The 20,921-nt window shown below is 40.3% G+C and overlaps 1 protein-coding gene across 1 annotated transcript; it reads right to left on the reverse strand.

The window, feature by feature from the left end:
- Positions 1-2,486: 2,486 nt before the first annotated feature.
- LOC109514261 (olfactomedin-like protein 3B) lies at positions 2,487-9,300 on the reverse strand. The gene is made up of 3 exons (XM_019867191.1): positions 9,063-9,300; positions 7,824-8,130; positions 2,487-5,345 (listed from the first exon to the last, which is right to left on the reverse strand). Exons 1-3 carry the CDS (start codon positions 9,171-9,173, stop codon positions 4,564-4,566), a joined length of 1,200 nt encoding a protein of 399 aa, XP_019722750.1. The 5' UTR covers positions 9,174-9,300; the 3' UTR covers positions 2,487-4,563.
- Between the last annotated feature and the right edge of the window lie 11,621 nt (positions 9,301-20,921).

A 20,921-nucleotide genomic window follows, 5' to 3' on the forward strand; every position in this document is an offset into this window, starting at 1 on the left:
GCATTTCTCATATGCTGAAAACAGAACAGCAGTAACAAAATATGAGCTCCAATGAGTCATCACTATTTTAATTCATGCTGTTTGTTGTTTTTAGCTTATATATTTTTTAATACCATTCTGTTGTGTATCATTAGTTTCGTCACCATGATGTTAACATTAGGTGGTTTGTTTCCATGTGGAAAGCATTCGTAGAAATTGTTTCGGAAAATGCTGGCACTCAAATTGGAAGGTGTTTGGAAATTTCTGGTGGCAACCAATTGGAGGTTGGATTTAAGACATCTTTTTACTGGGCCCAAGTGGGAGAAAACCCCCCCAAAAAAACCAGAAGCAATGTACAAATCACAAACAAATCCTGAACTAGTTGATGGCTAAATGTCTCAGATGCAGCGGTGACCCGCAACATATTTTCCTAAAAATGCGAAAACGAAAAATGAAAACAGATATGAAAAAAAATAAAAAAGATTGAAAATGATTGGGGAAAGATTAAATGGATCACATTTAGTGGCAGCCATCGGGTCTTTTAATAAAAACAGTCAGCAGGTTTGGGTTCAAAACTGGTTTACTCTCAATTTCTGCCCAATGTGGCCCAAACCTCACCCCCACAAAAAATGATAACATTTCCTTCAGTGTTGAAGTGAAGCGTCTTCCAAGATGGATGACACAGTATCACTGACCTCAGTGTGCATGTTTCATATATCACAGTATTTCTCGGGGGGGCTTTTGGGCTTCAGGAAATGTACAGGCGTGTCCGCCAGAATCTGTTTTAGGCATTTACTTTTTTCTTTTTTTTTTTTTTTGTTATGTTGACGAGTTGGGCTCAGTCCAGTCGGGTTGACATTACCAAGCGGTGACTTTTGGTCTTATTGGCCTTTGCTTGTTGTTTGTGGTCGATGTCACAGCTCTTGGTGTCATTGAAACCTCTAAATTTGACAATTTTATTTCAGGAGATTTCATAGTCAGTGCTGGTTTTTATTTTCCCTCATGGTACAGGAGAAATTCATGCCGCAAAATATCAGGTATCCTCCAAAGGATTTTCTTCTGTATGTTTTTTTTTTTTAACCGGTCTTGTTCATTGCTTAAACATGCAGTATGGTGGATCTGTGTGCCTTTTTATGACAGAGCAGTCGAACCGTACAACACAACAGATAAAAAGAAAGACTGGATGCACTGAAACCACTTTTTTTTTTAAGTATGAGTACCAGTACTTCCATTTGACTACTTGTGAACACCCAGCAAGTGCTTTATTGTAATCAAATACTGTTCACAAACACAAAGGACCACGGCAGAGGTTTCACTCCAATATCAAACTTTTTAGAAGAACAACTTTTCATGATTTACATTTTAATATCCAGCTGCATGTTTTTAATGGTCTTGCCAAAGGTTTCAGTAAACCATAGCCTGTAACACAAGCCATTTACGTTACGTGGCGTATCAGTCTGAACACTTGCGGGCACTACGTAGAAGTAGCACACACAGTAGCGGAGAGGAGACAAAAAAAAAGACTGCAGAGTCTGGTGGATATGTAGGAAAACGGATACCAGGTTACCTGTGTTAGCTACAAAATAAAGCGAATTAAAAAGAAATTCAAGACCGCTTCTTGAGAATACCACAAGGTATAAATGAAACTGTGACTGGACAACGGAAATGATACTTTAACACAACACAGTTTACTCTTTACTCGAAGCACCGCACTCACCGTCTTTATGTCAGGGGCACGGCTGGCTCAGCTAGCTTTGTGGTGCTTGCCAGACAGCCCGCCGTTACAACTTGGAGGGCATCGTTTTCTTACCAAAATGTTGTTGACCATGCCCAAAAGTTACTGTTTATGTCAGGTTATTCAAGTGATATCGGTGTGTTTTTATTGAGCAGTTTTTCAAGTTGGAGTATCTATACAATTTAGGCTAAAACAATAGAAAACAATAATAACATTGCATAGGAATTGGATTTTATATGTATGGAAATTAGGACAGGACATGGCAGGCCAGGCATTACGCTCGCAGTGGGTGTACAGTGGCAGGTGCCCCTGTAAAAAATTGGTTAAAAAAAAAGGTGTGAATGGCAATTAGAGAGTGGCCCCTCACCATTAAATGTAATCCTACATGTATGTGCGTGTCAAGGGAGACATAAAATAAGCACCACCAGACATAGACGCTTTTTATCAAAGGTATCCTGCAATTCTTTTTGATCCTACACACAGTATGTCTCATTAAAACCAGTTCAACCAGTCAGATTTCCGTAATAAGGTGAGCTCCAACTGTCTCTTGAATGCCATCATAAATAATAAATGAGAAAAATGCCATCATTTCATCAAAACTGAAGCAAGAGACAATATTTTTGGCCCACGTTGACATCTCAAGCAGTAATGACTTCATCGCGATCAAAAATAAAACTGGAACACCGTGATTCGAGTTGACTTCCAAGTTGTTCTAATTTCAAAACAAAAACTGCCGTGAGAAATAATAGGAGTTAAAGGTTGAAACTGATGCCAACATAAAAACCTTTATTCGCTGTGCACTACAGGCATTTTCACATTAGCAACTGTCTGTAAATATCATCATAAAACTGGAACTGAACCATAACAATGAAATAAGGTGAAGACAACAGTAAAGTGTGTGCTGGGCTATGTCAGAAAAAATGTTGTGGTTGTTTTGTCAATATGTTCTGTTTAAGCAATTATATGCTCAACATTACATCTCTCTTGTCAAAGTAATTTGAGTGTGAGAGTCAAGAGCATTACCATATTTGTGCTTTGCTGATCCTCAGTGAAAGCCTCGTGAAAGGCGCAACACACACAAGAAAAAAAGCGGACAAATACAAAACATATGGATGTGGATGTAAGGGGGTGACCGAGTTTAGGATTCCTGTCCCACTCATTTTGTTCATGTTGTGGATTCTGTGCATCTTCTGAACTTTCATTTCTTTATAATTTTAGATCAACTTCAGATTTCTTCAACTTTTAAGTGTTTCCTGTGCTGTTTTGACACCCCCTGCACTTTTAGGCAGTCACGTATTTGTAACCATGTGTGGTTGTTTGCTCTTTGAACTGTTAACCTTTTAGCTTCGCCTCATGTCACCACCGTTCTCAAAATGATTTCTTTGAGTTTGAACAAAAATACCGTTGTTTTTTTTTTTTAATGGGCATTTTGTATAATAGTGACAAGTGAGAAAATATTCTGTTGATGAAATGAGCACTTAGTCTAAGGAGTCTGTTATAGACTTACCAGTGAAATAATTGGCATTATTTTGTTCCCCACTTGTCACTGTAAAACCTCTTAATTGTTTCCCTTCCATTGGGTGTGACGTGTTTTGGTTTGTGACATGATCTGCCTTTTGATTAAATGATTTATGCAAAGTGAGCTGTTGTTTGTTTTTGCCGGATAATGCTGTCAGCCTAACGAGCCAGAGCGCTCCCCAACGACATTAGATGAGATCGTCAAATGTGCACTGCCTCACACTGCAAGGATCCTCAACAACATTTAATTATTAAACAATTCTTATGTTGCGGTACATTACAGTAATGATCCTGATGATATAGTATAGTGCAGTTGAAAATATGAGACATGTTGGATATACAATAATTGTATGTCCAGGTGAAGTAGTAGAAAATACACATTTTAAGCATTTAGCTATACTATTAATTCGGGATGGACAAGTAACGATACAAGGTATCAAGTGTTCTCAAAGGCCGCCGATACCAGTTGTTGATAGTAGAAGGAAGTAATTGGCATCTATAGCCGGGAGAAAGTTTTGCTGAACTACACCCGTGTCAGTCCTCTCATACGCCCTTTAAGATGTAATTTCTGGAAGGTCCATATCAATACAATACATCTTGATATAGTGCTTACACAAAAGCTGCATCATTGCTACTTCAAATATTTACACGGTCAGGTTGTGCTCGCATTTTCATGCTTTCCACTTAATCACTTGGGTGCTACTTGTATAAATAATTCAGCAGGTTTCTTGTATTGTCTTGTTTTGGATGACATACCACACATAACAGCTTCTTCCTCCATGCCGCTCTGGAGATATCGCCAGGAGAGGAACTTTTCTTGTCAAAATAGCTTCATCTTTGGAAGTCATGGCTGTCCATGAGCAGCACGTACAGATGTGCGTTTTGTCAAAATTGGTTCTATTACATTCTCTGGACTGAATCTTCTTTCATTTCTTGGTGAATTCTGGTGGTGAATTCCACTTGCAAACCAATGTTAGAATGAGGACTCCGATTAGCTAGAGTTCCCACCATGTCTGATTGCATAAATATGCTCACAGCTCGCCGCTGGTCATGTAATATCACAAATCTCGATCGTAAAATCACGCAACCCTTTCTATATTGCCCTTTGGAAGTTAATTGATGGGCTGCGTGGTGTTGGAGGCGGGATGTATGTTTGACCGATGCCCAGCAAAAACGAAAACAAATGGGCGGTCCACGGACCGGTAGATATGGGACCCCTGCCTTTGACAACAATCAAAGTGTTTGTTAACATCGAAGACTTGTGGAAACTAACTTGTGTTTCCATGTTTTTGACAACACATTTTTACCATAAATGACATTGGTTTGGGCCGTCAAACCAGCATTTTCCTTTTGGTCGTCAGCCTGTAGAGGATTTGGTAGCCATCGTCCCAGCTGTAGATCTGTTTCTCCTCGGCATTGTACTTTAGACTGGCATGTCCTCCATACCGTCGAGGGAAATAAAAGAGGGGTGCCTCCTCACTCACCACCTTGTCATTGACATCAAACACACACTGGACCCGAGAGCGACTGGTCTGCAACGTGTTGTAAACAACGTAGACGACGCCACAGACAATGAAAGCCGCCTCCGAATTCTCCCTCGGGCAGCGGGTGTCCCAGATTTGCTCGATATCCAGAGAGACGGGATCCATTTTTGCGAGGTTGATGTTTGGTTCGGTCTCACCGCTGGCATAGAGAAGCCAGAGGCCTTGGTCGTCCACTGCGAGATCTGCTACTGTCTCGGGGTTGAGGCTGTAAACAGCAGCTCGGCTCTCCACGGGGAGAATGGCGACATCCATGAGCCTGCCACCAATGATGTCATACCTGACCACATTCATGTCTTCCCCCTGCTGGATGTAATACAGATAACCGTTGTAAACAGCGACGCCACTGCCCCTCCAATTGGACGGCAGCCTGATCGGCCGACCGAGGGCGACACCCGGGGAGCCCTGAAGAAACTCCTTGACGGACTCAAACTGGTAGATGGTGTCCCCCGCTGTCCCGTTAAATACGTAGACCTTGGATGACCGAGGGTCCCGGAGCCACACGCCCTTAGAACCACCCACTCGCTTCAGGATCTTCACCGACCGGATGGCAGAGATGATTTCCACGCAGTCTACGCAGACACAAAACGCAAAACGTTATCGGCATTGTGGGCTACATGCTTGTGCAAGTCCAGATTATTTGTGCAATGAACACCCTCATATTCGCGGTTCAGTGTATGTAAATTTGCATATATGTGAATGCTTTTTGGGAACCTATCCTCCATCTCTGAAAAGATCATCACTATTTTTGTGCTCAGGCATCAAGTCTTTTTCTTCATGTTTGTTTTGGGATACTTTGACCTAATTTATTTTGGACTTTTGTTAAATTAGTGATTTTGATCTTTTGGAAAATAATAACATTTTGTCTTCGACCACATCCTGCCCAGCTTCCCTGCAGTCGGGTCCTCTCAACATTAGTCCAAAAATGGGTCTCCAAAAAAAAAAAAAAGCTTAGCAACCTAGCTGTAATTTCCTCATACAGTCAACAACTGTATGCAGCAAAGTCCCATTGAAAACCTTCAGGGTAGAGTGCCATGAAATGGAACATAAAAGCGGCTTGGGACAAAAGAGGCTCTCTCCTCTGACATGACCTGAGGCAAATAAACATTAGACTCTCCAACAAAAAGTAGCCAATTCCTGACAAGGAATATCAGTTCATCGTGGGGTCACCTTACAATGGGCACGACGTCTCTCATGAGCTTTACATTGATGTTTGTTTCTGGGAGAAAAAGCAAAGCCTAGTTCTAAACTGTATGACTGTGCACAGATGTCATAATTGTGCTGGATGTTGTGTGTGTGTGTGTGTGTGTGTGTGTGTGTGTGTGTGTGTGTGTGTGTGTGTGTGTGTGTGTGTTTGAGACATTGAGGAAAGTGTTCATTTTGCCTAAATACACCCAAAGGAGTTTCACGATCAACCATCACCATTTGGAGCCAATTAAAACATATTTGATATTTCATTTCGTGTTCCAGTGAAATGAATACTGATGTGATAAAATGAAAACATTTCAGGGCATGAGTCCTGCAAATGACTCTACTGAGTCTGGGAATCAGAAGTCATAAACATACATTTTATTTTTATCCCCTTGAAGTTAATGTTCAAAACAGACTCATTGCAGATGATTTGAAGTAGCGTTTGCAGTCTACGATGTTCAGTACCTTACTTACTAAAGCTTTAGCTTTAATGAACCAACCTTCGCATGTACTCTACATATGTACATCAAAGATAATTGACTCTCTCATCACAGCATACTGCACGTGTTTTCAGGAAAAGTTAAAACAAAATTTAAAAACATAGCCCATAAACATTGTTTGGTAATATTTGTCTGGTATATGTGCAGAGATAATTTAAATGGTTGGCTTTATGTTGAACCATGGGCCGTAGTTCAACCTCCCCTGCTTTAGAGTCTTTGATTAAAATCTAGCCGACATGAAATCATTTTGAAGACACAATTTACACTCACATTTTTACTACCGGTATTTTTTATTTATTTATTTATTTATTTAAATGAAAGATACAAGTAGACTTTTCTAGATTACATTTTTTTTGGCCTGGTTTTCTTAAGAATAATAATAATAATCATCATCATCACTATTATTATTATTATTATTATTATTGTTATTATACAATATGTAATCTAATAATATCTTTTATAATATTTATAAGTTAAGAGTTAGATTTAGCAACAACTGGAATTTTTTTCTCAAGCGTCACAGCTATAAATTACATTTTATTTATTTATTTATTTATTTTAATGAAAGATACAAATAGACTTTTCTAGATTACATTTTTTTTGGCCTGATTCTGAATCTGCCATTTCAAGCACATCAGGTTTTCTTAAGAATAATAATAATAATAATCATCATCATCACTATTATTATTATTATTATTATTATTGTTATTATACAATATGTAATCTAATAATATCTTTTATAATATTTATAAGTTAAGAGTTAGATTTAGCAACAACTGGAATTTTTTTCTCAAGCGTCACAGCTATAAATTACAACACGTGGTAAAATTCGTATTGCGCAAGCAACTTTAAAAACAGAAAAGTGACATTTTATGAAAAATCTGATGTGCTAGGAAAAAAAAGTAGACATTTTTGTCAAAATACTTTTAAGGTCACATACACTCAACTCAACTTTATTTATAGAACAACCAGAGCTGCCTAGAACGTGTTGTACATAAAATAAAACAAACTATACAAATCAAAATGGTAACAACAATGAATCCAGAACATAAAAACAGTAAACACAATAAAACACAAAAACAAAGCCGAGAGTGTTATGCTGAGGGGAAGCCAAAGAATCAAATTGTGTTTTAAGACAAATTTTAAAGATGGACAGAGAGGAGGGCTTTCCTAACATTTCATGTGAAGTCATTCTAAAGGGTTTGACCTATCCCTTATCGGCTTCGGCTTAGTCCTCAGTACCCCAATACTAGCTCCATAAAGCCATCTTTGATGAAAATTTGCTGTTGACCAGTGTCATTCTTGAACATGTCTGACATTGTACAAGACAATTTTGAGTCCACAAAGGACATATCTCACCAGTTACTCTGGAGGGCAGCTCCTCCCACTCCTCTTCCTCCTCTCCTCGACTCTCCTCCTCGCTCCACACTCCCTGCTCCAACACCCGGTCCGCCTGGTTTGCACAAGCCCGTGGGGATGTCTGGCTTTCCACAAAGTCCACGTTTTGCTCCACCCGATTCAATCGGGCCGCTGCTGCCTCCACATCGGTGGATAGCATGCTGTGTCCTTGCTTCAGACCCTCTATAGTCTTCTTGGACCGTTTGTGTAAATCCTGAAGTTCCATGTGGTATTGCCGTGACTGCTCTTTCCACAAGTGCATGTGGTCCTTAAAAAAACAACAACAAAAAAAAAAAAAACATTGACAATCAGATGGCTTTTACCCGGGTGCTTACGCTAAATGTATTCAAGTTTTAGCTTATGCGTGCGTTTATCTCCTGTAGACTTGATTATTGTAACAGTTTTTTGAGTGGACTCTATCAGAAGGGCATCAAACAGCTGCAGATCATTCAAAACACTGCTGTTCAAATTCATAATTGAACAAAGACATTAGAACATATTACTCCAGTTCTAAAGACTTTACACTGACTCCGAGTCGGCTTTAGAACACATTGTAAAATTATGCTACTGGTCTATAAATCACCGTCTAGTTTCGGTCCTGAATATATGAAAGAAATGCTTAGATATAACATTCAAACAGTTGCCTCAACTTACTGATCAGATGGAGCCTCCAGCAGCAAGCTGCAATTTCTTTTTTTTTTTTTAATTTCATGCTGATAACAGTTTCAAGATTGTCGATTACGATTTGCCACTGCTGTGACAAGTGGTTATGAAAAAAGAAAGAAAAAAAAATCAGTCCCTCTGAAAGGCATAACCAGAAAAAAACCCCACCATTCAAATGAATTATTTCACTTCAAGAGAGGACGTCTCCATCAGGAAAACAAATAATGCAATCAAGAAAATCCCCTTGTTCGTCATTACCCCATCTGTTCCCTCAGCTGCAATGTTTGCGTATTCCAAATGATGCTTTTGGAGGAGACAAATAGATGGTGTTGAAGTTTTGTTTCTGACATTGGCAAGTTTAGTATTGTTGTTTGGTTTTGCTTGACTCTGTGAACATTTGAACAACTTTTCATGAATGCAACGGACACACTCTTTCGATGTTATTCAATTGCTGTTGTGTACAACATACGATAATAACCTCATAGGTGGAGGAAGCAAACAAACATGATGTCGCATGACAAGCCAAGGTATGATTACCTCAATAGCCAACAATCTGTTCTCCAGATAGTCCATCAGCGCCTGGTAGTAGAACTGAGCTCCACACAGCATCCAGGTTGTGGAAAGTAACAGGATGAACACCAGCTTCATTGTCCTCTGCCCGCTGCTGGGTGACGAGCTTCACTTTCCGGGCTTCAGAACTTCCTCACATGCACTCAACGTCCACCGAGCAAGCAATCGGTGTGTTGTAAGACGGAGACTTTCCACTTCCTTTTGCGCACTCTCTCTCTACTGGAATGTTTTCTCTCAGGGAGGAGCCAGATGGAGGAGGCCTCCTCGGTACCTCTCAGAGTCAACTGGGATACTGTTTGTTGCACATGCATCCTGCATGCACAAACATTATTCAACTCTTTGCAGTAATTGTTCATCTTTTCTTGAACTTGAAATAATCACTCTGAAGCATTTCATCTTCTATTTCCAGGTACCTGGATTTACATTTGAATCTGGTACACAACATGGAAGCGACCATGAATTGTAATAAAACACCAGCGTTTTAGGTGAGAAAATATTTTGGATTTAAATCTGTCTGAGCGTATGAGATTATGTTTGCAATAAGTGCCGCATCAATTCTGTGACCCATTTGCGTTCTTGATTCTTGACTTTTGCGTTGTCCATTTTTGGTGCTTGTTTTAGGCTTTCATCACAGCCTCTTTGTTGCGTGTTTTGACCGGGTTACTTCCTGTAATCACCTCTTTAGCCGGTAAAATACATGCACATATCACAGGTGTCAAAGTCAAGGCCCGGGGACCGGATCCGGTCCACAACAGTCTATGTGCCCCGCAAAGACAAATCACGTATGTTGACAATGTTTCCTGCAAATTTTCTATACCTTCAATACAAACTGTCAAGAAAAATAATGCTTTTTTTTATTTCGAGAAGTCATTCTACAATGTTCACACAAGTGAACAACAATAACTGCAAATCAGGGATCCACACCTTTTTATCCTAGTTGCCTTTGGGCAGAATACAACCGACTTAACCACCTCCATATACATTTAGATGCTCTTGTTGACTTTACTCGACCATCTCGTATGTCTACTTTTCACACTAACACTAAGTACAATTAAATGAACTAAAACCGGTTACTAAATTTTCTTTGTATAATTTCTCATCATATATAAAGCCACATTAACGCGATGATGACTCCTTTTCTTTTTTAACTGCGGGGCTCCACCCCTATTATTATGTTCTAAATCCCACAGACAGAGAGCGAGTGTTGTCATAGCAACAAAGAGACCTTTCCTTCGAACTTGCCACCAGCAGTTTGATTTATCGTGGTGCTTGACTCATCTAACTGGGTACAATAATAGTGATTTAAAACTTTTTTTTTTCAACTCACAAACCAATAACTCTTTAGCACCGCATAAAATGCCTTTTTTTTCTGTTGTCCCTCCGTCTTGATGACCAATTTTCACATCAAATATAACAGATAAAAAGCATTTTAAATAAGCATTTTGTTTATGAGTTTGTTTACATGTTAGTACATTAGGGGCGTGAGCTACATGGTAATAGCACATCATCGAACTAACCCTAACCCCTAACCATAACCCTAACGCAGGGTCCGCAACCCGTGGCTCTGGAGCTTTTTCAAAAATGTTTGAAAATGGAAAAAGATGGGGGAGGGAAATATACTTTTTGTTTTAAAATGGTTTCTGCAGGAGGACAAACATGACACAAACATTCTTAACGTTTTCCAATGCTGTAAAAATGTGAAGAATAAATAATTAATGACATTTCTGTCAACGAAGATTTGCGTCATAGCCTGCACCAAATGTTTCTATTAGCAGGACGGAATGCAATGCAGGTGGCTGTTGGGGGGGAAAAAAAAAACGGGTTTCTTGAACAATTCACCGACGGTACTGGCAAAGAATGGGAATCTGGAGGGCCGAGAGAAGCATTTTAAAACGGTACACGTCAGCTACGATAGTTAACACAACAGTGTCTCCCATGCCTCGTTCATCTTAGTTGATAACTAATATAGATACATACAGCATGTGTTGCCTTCCTTATAAGGCTTATAAAAGGCTTTTAATTTTTTGCGGCTCCAGACGTACTTTGGCTCTTTCAATATTTTGGGTTGTCGACCCCTGCCCTAACCCTCTAACATAACCCGAATCCCCTAACCTCCTAACCCTCAAATGCTAACCCCTTAACCCCTAACCCTCACCCGAACACCTAACCCTAACCCCTAACCCCTGACCCCCCAACCCCTAACTCTAACCTCAATCCTAACCCCTGACCCTAACTCCAAATCTAGACTCTAACCCTAAGCCCGAACCTTAACCCGTAACTCTAACCCCCACGCCCTAACGTTAAGCCTAACTCCTAACCCTAACCCCTAACCCCAACCCTTTACCATAAACCCTAACCCCCCCTAACGCTAACCTTCACTCCTAACCTCATCCCAAACCCGAACCCCTAACGCTACCCCTACCCCGAACCCTAACCTTTAAACCTCACCCGAACCCTCCCCCCTAACTTTAGCCCAAACCCTAACCCTAACCCTCACCCCAAATCCTAACCCTTAACCTTAATTGACAATCCTGTGAGATGACTTCAAGACTGATATTCATGACAATCATTCCAGAAATTTTTCAGAATATCAACAGTTGTGTAATCAGGAATGAGTCAAAATTCACCCTGTGCAAAAATACCTGAAAACACAGAATTGTGTGGTAAAAGGCAGATTCTGTTTGTGTATTCTTCTGATGATCTGACTACATTTTATGATAAATTTATGCCGAAATGTAAGAAACTGTGAAGGGTTTCCTTCTACTGTACAAAGTTTTCATTCCCCTGCCTATGAACTTAAATATGATCTCATTGTGTTTATGATGATGCCAATCCTCTCTTAGCAACTATCACAGCCACATCTCTTCTTGGAAGACTTTCCTCAACTTTTAGAACTGGGTATATAGATTTTTGTTTGTTTGTTTATTTTTTACTTTCCTTCAGAAGCACATTTGTTAGGTCACTCACTGCTCTCAGTCTCTGCTCACATTGTTCCCAAAAGTCTTATGTCAGGTTGAGATCAAGACTCTGTGAAGGCCAGTCAAGTTCATCTATACCAGAAACTCTCAGTCATCCATGTCTTCAAGGACCTTGCTTTGTGAACTGTTGAAACAAGGCAACATCAAGCTGTTCCCTCAGGTGGGAACATGGAATTGTCCAAAAATATTGGCCCCTTTGTGCCAGTGAAAAGAACTCTGAATGCTGGAGCATACTAAGAGATTTCATTTAGGTCACATAGCCGGCTAGATGTTGGAGAGATACATGCTTGCTGACAACTGTCCTTGAGAAAGGCCCCAACCCCATGTGTCACTCACTGTTCGTTCACTTCTATCAGTTCAATTTGAATTTGTTGTATGAATTTCAAAAGGTGCATACACAAATTAATTGTAACCTCTGCCATCTAATGCATTCAGTTGTTCTGCCTGTCATTATACGTTGCCAGCACAGATAAATGAACAAACATATATTTACAACTAATTAATCATACTTTTTGGACATGTTCAGTGAAAATGAATGATTTCCTGTAGCACTTCTGATAATCTCTAATACTGTTGTCCCACGGCACCCACTGCATTAGACTAATGGTCTGTACATTGTTTCACAGTTGCGCCACCAGATGGGAGCATCACACCAGACTGTCTGTGTATGTGGCTTTCCTTTGATGAATAGAAATTGGAAGCTTTTTCAAGCAAACTGTAAAACTTGCCAACCAATTTCAGAAGAAAAAATCTCCATTTGACATTTACTTTAATAATTCAGTTATTACATGTTCTTTTTATGAAACAAAGAAAAAAAACATGCACAATTAGTCCTCGGTTTGCAAAGGATAGGCAAAGTACAGCTAAATAACCCGTATGTGTAAGCCAGAACATCCGAAGAAAAGTCATGCTTTCAGTAAATAGTTGCATCAAAAATATTTATAGTCCACAAATCCTCAAAAAAAGAAATGGCAAAAATTAAGTATCGTGGTAATTAAGTGTGCCTTCTTTTGCCACCTGTACATTTTTGTCTGCATTTACCAGCGTGCCAAGGTGGCTATGTAACCAATTAGTAAAACTTTTCATCAATCCATCCATTTTGTTTGGACTGGTGATTGTCAAAGTGTGGCAGACAGGCTCCCTTTTGTGATATGCAAAAAATATAATCACTACATTAAATGTTCAAACTCCACATAGAGTGTTGCACACTGATAGTACAGCTAAAACGTATTTTTAAAACAGTTACGGTACATTTGTTACGTACAATTCAGTTGTATTTGTCTTTTAAGTACAATGCACTTTCATTAATTTTTGTTTTCAAACTTCCATTTGCACTAACTTTGAAAATTAAAATTTCAGTTGTTTTTTTCCCCCTGTATTTATTGGTGGTTACCGCACTACTAATGATGGGAAAATGAAGCCTCAAATTTTCTTCATGAACCAGTACTTTTTGGCTCCTCCAGATGGCACTGCTGGTTTGAATTAAGAGATTTAAGAAATGGCAAGTCGGTGTGGTTTCAAGCCAATGTTAACAGACAGATGCCATAAGAGGAGTCACAAATACAACTGGTTCATGAAGGAAATTAGAGGCTTCATTTTCACTAGTAGCCACTCATGAAGGATCAGAGTGGAGAGCAAACCTACGTCATTTTCTTAATATCATTTGCTGAAATATAATGGCTAGCTTGCCATCGAGTGCTCATCCTAGCTCCTGTTTGCCCAGCTGGAAAACAATTTAAGTCTAAGCCAAGGCTAAAAATACTGCAGTTTCCATTGTAAAATCAATTTTGTTAGGACTACTAGCAGAAACCATCCATTGTCCTAGGTTGTTTCCATGACAAAATAGCCCCTCACCAGCACATGCTCAATTAGCCAATGTCTTTCTGCTTATCATGCTGCTTATCCAACCTCCACCTACTCTTCGGAATTAATTAGCCCTTCCCTCAGTGATCATCTGAACAATGGTTCATCTGAATTTGCTCCATGTCTATATTTGAATCACTTTACCTCTGTTGGGTTTCTACAATTAATTCTATGTTTCCCTTTCAAGCAGTTTACCTCATGTAGTATCTTGAATTTTTAACTGACATGTCGCACATGTGAACGAGCATTAGAGAGGAAGCCTAAAATCATCATTCAAGCCATTTGACATGTTTTCTCAATCGCCTCGGTGAGATGACATGGAATGGTTTGCTCCTTGTGGTGCCACTGAAGGCTTTTGCCACCCGCAAATATGTCTGACATCATGGTGGAATGTCCTATAACTAGGATCATAAAATAGGGCTCTCATCATAAATGTGGACTGACAAAGTAAACATGACTGCTGATGGAATAAACATTTTTAACTATATGTACAGAGGGAAACACAAAGACTGCCCATGTAGGGTGAGTGGCGTTTAGAAACACATGCAATGATGTCATAGAAAGGAGAGGTGGGGGGGAGTTAGCAAAAAAGTAAAAAAAGCAACACGCCTGCTTGTTCATCACTGTGTGGGTTGAAGGTCATCAAAGCTGCAGCTCAGTGCCAGCTCACACGAGCATTCACACTGAGAGAACATGAAGATCATAAATCTTTAAGGCCCTTCTAAATGGTTTTAATTCGGCCAAGGCGCCAAGTCACTTGACCCGCGTGAGCCCTGCTGCTCGGAGGCTTTCTGGTTGACTGAGCAGACTTTCTGGCCCCTTTCAGTCCAGGTGATAGTCAAGACCCGCTGAGCCAGTCTAAAAGTGTCTCCAATACTGCAACAGGATTTCAATCCAAAATATCCTACGTGCCCCGCGTTTGTCCACCTGCTAATTTTCTTTGCGTCTCTACAAAAAAATCGCAGTGAAGGACTGTGCTGAAATATAATACTTCATCATCACACCGACGTCTTGTGCAGTAGTTTGTGGATCGATACTGAAATGTCGATACCACCGTTACCAGATTGTAATGTTTTAGAATTGATTCTCAAATCAAAATGAGCGCTGATTTTGTGTATATCATTACGGGAACAAAGTGGAAATTAAGATAACTATTCTGATATTGTCAAAAACGATGCCCAGTTGGTGGGCACTACTTGTTTTTCCACTTGGGGGAAGTGCATAGTCACTCAGTCTGACTTTGTACAATGGCATTTTGGCAACGCGTAAGGAGGAGTCATGTGTGGAGTTATTTCAGCTCCAAACAGCCAAGATGCGGTTTGTCATGTTTGTGGAGAAACTGTAAGGATTTGTGGCAACACAACAGACCTTGTAAAAGACTTCAGGTTAATCCACAGCACAGCAGACATTATATTGTCGCCTGTGGCCAATGCGTGCGAACCACAAGGAGCACCACAATGCCAATCAAAGCAGAATGTTGCATAGTTTACCGTAATTCTTTACGTTCTGTGCGATTCTGTTATTGCTACATAATTTTATAAAGTACAATACCATGGAGTGTTGCTTTTCTTATTAAAAAGATGTTGCAAAAAAAAAAAACGTGTTTTTTTTGTAGTCTGGAAAAGATGAATGGCATTTTCATTCATTTCAATGAAATAAGTTGATTTTAGATATAAGTGATTTGAGTTATGAGTGTGGTCACTGAATTAATTAAATTAATGTCAAAGTATTAGTACATATCGAATTTTGCATGTGTGTCAATCAGGTGAAGTTAAATTCACACATTTAAAACTAATGGGTCAAAAAAAAACAAAATTGGGTAAAAACATCGGCTGTTTCGCTACTTAGATCAATTTGACATTACTTTTTGCGTAGTTTTGTATTAAACAATGCAATTTCAGTCCATTTTTAACACAATTTGGGTTACATTTGACACAGCAGTTTTAAGAATGTGATATGTAATGGGTGGTGCCGTGTTACTCTGATTTCACTTTAATGCAGGCAGCATGGGTTCAGCTCCCACTTAGTGACGTTGCACTCTTAAATCTGCTGGGTTGAAAGTGGGTTATTTATACGCACAGTGATTTGGGTTGACGACTTCACCTAGCATGTTGGGTTAAGATTTGGATTTTGCAAGAGATAAAAACTGCCTATACTGAGTAGTAAAGGCAGTTTAGTATACCCACTGTTAAAAACAATACTTTCATCACAATGTTTACACTGGATGAACTTTCTGACGCAACCCACCTATTTCCCGGGGTTTGAATCCCGTGTGCGTGTGCGTATGAATATGACCGTGAATGCTAGTCTGTCAATATAAGCACCCTGTGACTGACTGGCAACTAGTCCAGGATGTAGTCCTCCTTTGACCTGAAGCAGCAAGGATCGGTTCCACCTCCTTTTGACCTCAAACCTGATAAAAAGAATACAAAATAGATTGTTGTATGAAGGGATTAAAAAATACGACCCCACACCTCACTGCAACCACCTCCCCACGCACCCCAGCCCAGACCACCCAGCGATGATGCATTTTCTCTTCCAAGGTATATCTCAGAGTGCTACTCAGAGATCATATTGTCAGAACCATTGACAATGACATGAAAGCAAAGCCCATCAGGAAAAAAAAAATCTCTGCGAAATGTAAACCTAGGCTCTGAAAGTCACAAAATATGCACAGATAACATAACAGCAGGCTCAATTGTGAGTGCGTTATATGCATATCCGTGTTACAGAGGAGACACATCTGGGACAGGTGTAAATAAACTGTGTTAACACAGTGAGCCAGTCAATCAATATGGATGGTTTGACTGACATGTTGGACAAAAATATGGTACTCTAAAATAAAATCGTTCAGGGAGCAGATTTGAATGAAAACATGCACAAAATGAGCTGTGGCAAAGCTTCGCTTTGCTGTTGAGCCGTTGTGTGCATTTTTTTAATTTAGAATTTGGAATTTTTGTTCGAGAGCTGGCTCACTTGTACGTTCCCATTTGCACAGTTTTTGTTTCAATTTTGTTGTTGAGCAGTTCTAAACGTACCCCAAATTTTAGGATTTCACGGCGGGTTCCCCAGTTGTAGTTTGATATAATGCAATGGCTTCTTTGTTTGATTTATTTGAGTTTTTATAAGAGACATGCGATAATTACAGCGGGTGGCAAACATTCATACTTTCACTCATCCAGACATGGAGAAAGCCGCTAAACATGTCATCACTTTGTTAAAGAAATATGCAGAGTTTACATTGTGAGCCGGTGTTTAGTGCCAATCAACACTGAGGCACAAAGCCAACATGACGAGCTCAAGCGATTTATGCAAGTGGAACGTCAGTGATTCCCAACGTGTGAGATACGCGGCGACAACACGTTTTGGAATGGGTCTCACAGGTGGGCCCCCTGCGTTTACACATTTATTTTCACTTCATACTTTGGCAGGCATCACGCTGCAGGCATGTCTCTGCAGTGAGTCATGCTGGGAGACGAGCGTGGTGCCAAGTGGGGGTGGGGCATCGGACCGAGCGCCGCCACCCTCAGCGTGATGAGACTTGTTTGCTCTGATCGAGCACATGGCCGATGGTCCTGTCTGATGAGTGCTTTGTGAGATAATGGTATGCATGCAGTTGCGTACATGCCAAGCTTGCGAGGGGGTGATGGTGTGGGGGGGGGGGGGGGCAATATTGATGTATTTGGGACAAGTCGTTTGGTTCAAAATTGACAGCTCCCAACACTGATTTTTAGCAACAGGCCGTAAAACGGCTTTTGTAATCAGCGAAACATTCAAGTAACACACATTAGGAGTGAACATTGGTAGTTCGTACATCTGTATTCCTGTCGCGAGGCCTCAGCGTCAAAACTCATCATGGGCTTTCCTGGATGGAGTTTTGCCCATGCAAGCATGAGTTTTTTTTTTTTTTTTTCAGAATACGCCAGCTTTCCTCTTCATTGCAAAAAAATGCATGGTATGTTATTTGAATACACTAAAGTGTGAGTGAGGATGGTTCATGTCGAAAGTCAGCTGGGATGAACTGTACTTCAGCAACCCTACATGGACTATAGAAAGTAGATGGATGGATGATTGACTCTTTTATTTATTTTGTCTTGATTTTATTCTTTTGTTGCTTTATGCATGCTTGACTCCAAGACCAATCCCATAGTCCACCCCTCAAACCCGAAGATTGAATCATCAACCATAATCCTACATGAACTCAATGAACCCTCGCCAAAACAGAAACCCTTAAACCCACTCCTAACCATGATCCCAATACCCAACCCCCACAAAGCCACCTAACCCTAAATGCTCAACCTAATCCTAACACCTATCTCTAAATGCCAAATTGAATTCCATCCATTCGTCATTGCAACCATTTTCAACCACAAATCCTTTTGAGGGTCACAATTTGAACCCAGATCGTTTGGACTGCCTGGGAGACCACACTAATCACATAACCACAACCCCAAACCCAGAATTTAGGATATGTTTTTGTGTCAGCACTTGACCAATTGCAAGCCATTTCAGATGTTCCACGCTGTTAATCAGTGTTGACACACTCTCGTGGTTCATTTGGAATTTGGTGAGAACATGAAACAGCAGCCAGTGGGAACATCAGAGCAATTTTTACTTGAAGAGGATGAGTTATGGAATTGAAACGGGGCCAGGCCGTTGGCACAATCGGTCCATTTCTCTCTCTCAAGTCCAGTCAGCCCATCCAGCGGATCCTGGAAGCTCTTCCAAGACTGAAGAGGAACGAACGTGGAACCAGATGTTTAGACCTTATGTCTTGCCTCCAGTTCATCAGCACTGTATGCTCTGGCATGAGTTTCCAAAAGGGGCGGGACGCGCAGGTTAATTTAACCCACGTTCCAGTCTTGTCATGACATAAAATAGCCTGTAAGGTAGATGCGGACAAACGATTTTACTCAAGAGTCACGCCACATTTGATTGTCAAAACAGATATAGTAGGGTCATTAAAAAAGACGTGTAAGTACAATATATAAATAGTATGTTTGAAAAATAAAATAATATGTCTCCAAATATTAACCAATTACTTAATCACATAAAAATGTTAAATGTGCATAAATATTTACTAATATTTGGTATTGCCTTACTTACAGTAACTGCATACACTGTTTGAAATATTATCATGCATCGGCACTATTATGCCGAAAAACCCACAGCCCCACTGGTGTGATCATGTCATAGCCGAAAGGTAAGCAGAGCCGCAATGAGTTTTCCTGGATGCACAGAGTACTTGTTATCTAACGCATGCTCAAGTGGCACATTGCTCTGTTTGGTAGTCAAAGTTGGGGCGGGGTATATTTGTGTTTGCTGTTTGTGTCGGTGCGTCAAATGTACACAGTGCAGTGTATGAAGTGCTGCCTTCTGAAGTGAAAATACTTTTATTGTCTTTACGGGCACTTGCTTCGATTCAAAATTCTGGGCTCTGCTCCCATAAGTAGAGCACGCTTGCCTGCCTGTTGTGTTTAATTCTCTCACTCCACCCCTGGTTGTCATGGTAACAACATGTACTTATCATTTGCCCAACCGTATATGGGAAGGAGGTGTCCGATCGCTCACGAGATGAGACACGGCGCTCTCAATTTCATCTTATTTGCTGTTATGGGTTCCTTTCATTATTTGAAATTTGCGTCCTTCTTTTACAGTCCAGATTAGTCAGGCAATACAATCCTGTGTAATTCTATTGCCACACGATGTGTGTGTGTGTGTGTGTGTGTGTGTGTGTGCGTGTGTGTGTGTGTGTGTGTGTGTGTGTGTGTGTGTGTGTGTGCGTGTGTGTGTGCTCGCATGTGTGTTGCCTTTGATTCCAGGCCAAGGCCATGATCCAAAGGAGCTATTAATAACATGTGTTTGTTCATGAACCACAGCGTTGTGTCCAAGATAAAGCAAGGGATGTGAGGAGAGAGGCCAACCTAGGAGAAAAGGGAGAAAGAAAAGGACGTGTCGGGATAAGAGAGCGAAGGCGTTCTTAGACAGACTGTCTGGCTGCAAAGGGGTCTCCAAGCACTCGGCGTCATGTGATTCTGGGGTCAAAGGTTATCCCCCAAAGATGGATATCGGGCCAAGCCTTGTCTGCCTTGCAAAAGACAGGGAGGGTTTTCTTCCGAGAAAATTGCTTTCCAACTCATTCTGAGTTGCTTTTTTTCATTACCTGCCCAAATACATAGCAGAGAAGAGGAAGTGGGTGAAGACTCATCAAATTTGAATTTAGGGATGGGATTTTTTATTTGCGATATGGAAGTCCCTTATTGATACTTACTTCCCAATGTAATGAGATCCAGTAGAATCAAATAGTCTGCCTTTCCAAACAACAATGCTCGGTTTGGATTGAGATGCAATATGTCCTGTAGACAGATGTTCTTGATCTGCCATATTCCTTTTTGTCTACTTACTTCCCAATCCACGCTTGCACACCATTCTTCGAATTCTCTGGTCCTCTTAAACCATGGATGGCCAACTTAACTGATGGAGGGTGCAATAGTTTTTCATCAGCGCTACTGGAGGGCCACATAGGACCATGTACTTCTTAACCAGATGTATGACAAAAACGGCATTTTAATACGGATAAAATACAGGCATATGACTGTTTTTATTGACCCAAACACCATTTTTGAAAATTTTATATTTCTTAGTCGTTGGTGTGCCAGTTTTTAAGATCTTCGATGTGTGAAAAATGTGTGCGTTTATTCCCAGGAGTCCCAGATCACTTCAACAATGTGCTCCGTCCCCCCACCCCAATCGTTGGTGATCACCTGGAGAAAAGATAATGGAAGATAGTTGCCCTTATTAGTGTTAATAGTGAAATGAAATTTAAATTGCTACCATGGAGAGGACTAACCTGTCCCACGCTTGATTTCAGATATCGTGTTTTATTTATTTTTTGGGGGTCTGCTGCACAAAGACTCCTAGCTGATATATATATATAGATAGATAGATAGATAGATAGATAGATATATAGATATAGAGAGAGATA

This window comes from Hippocampus comes, unplaced genomic scaffold (assembly GCF_001891065.2).
Source record: "Hippocampus comes isolate QL1 unplaced genomic scaffold, H_comes_QL1_v1.1 scaffold486, whole genome shotgun sequence".
Lineage (NCBI taxonomy): Eukaryota > Metazoa > Chordata > Actinopteri > Syngnathiformes > Syngnathidae > Hippocampus > Hippocampus comes.

Coding starts and splice junctions, on each gene's coding strand:
- LOC109514261 (XM_019867191.1), bottom strand. CDS start 9,173: ATGAAGCTGGTGTTCATCCTGTTACTTTCCACAACCTGGATGCTGTGT. Junction 8,131..9,062: donor ACAGATTGTTGGCTATTGAG/GTAATCATACCT, acceptor TGTTTTTTTAAG/GACCACATGCACTTGTGGAA. Junction 5,346..7,823: donor GCTGCCCTCCAGAGTAACTG/GTGAGATATGTC, acceptor GTGTCTGCGTAG/ACTGCGTGGAAATCATCTCT.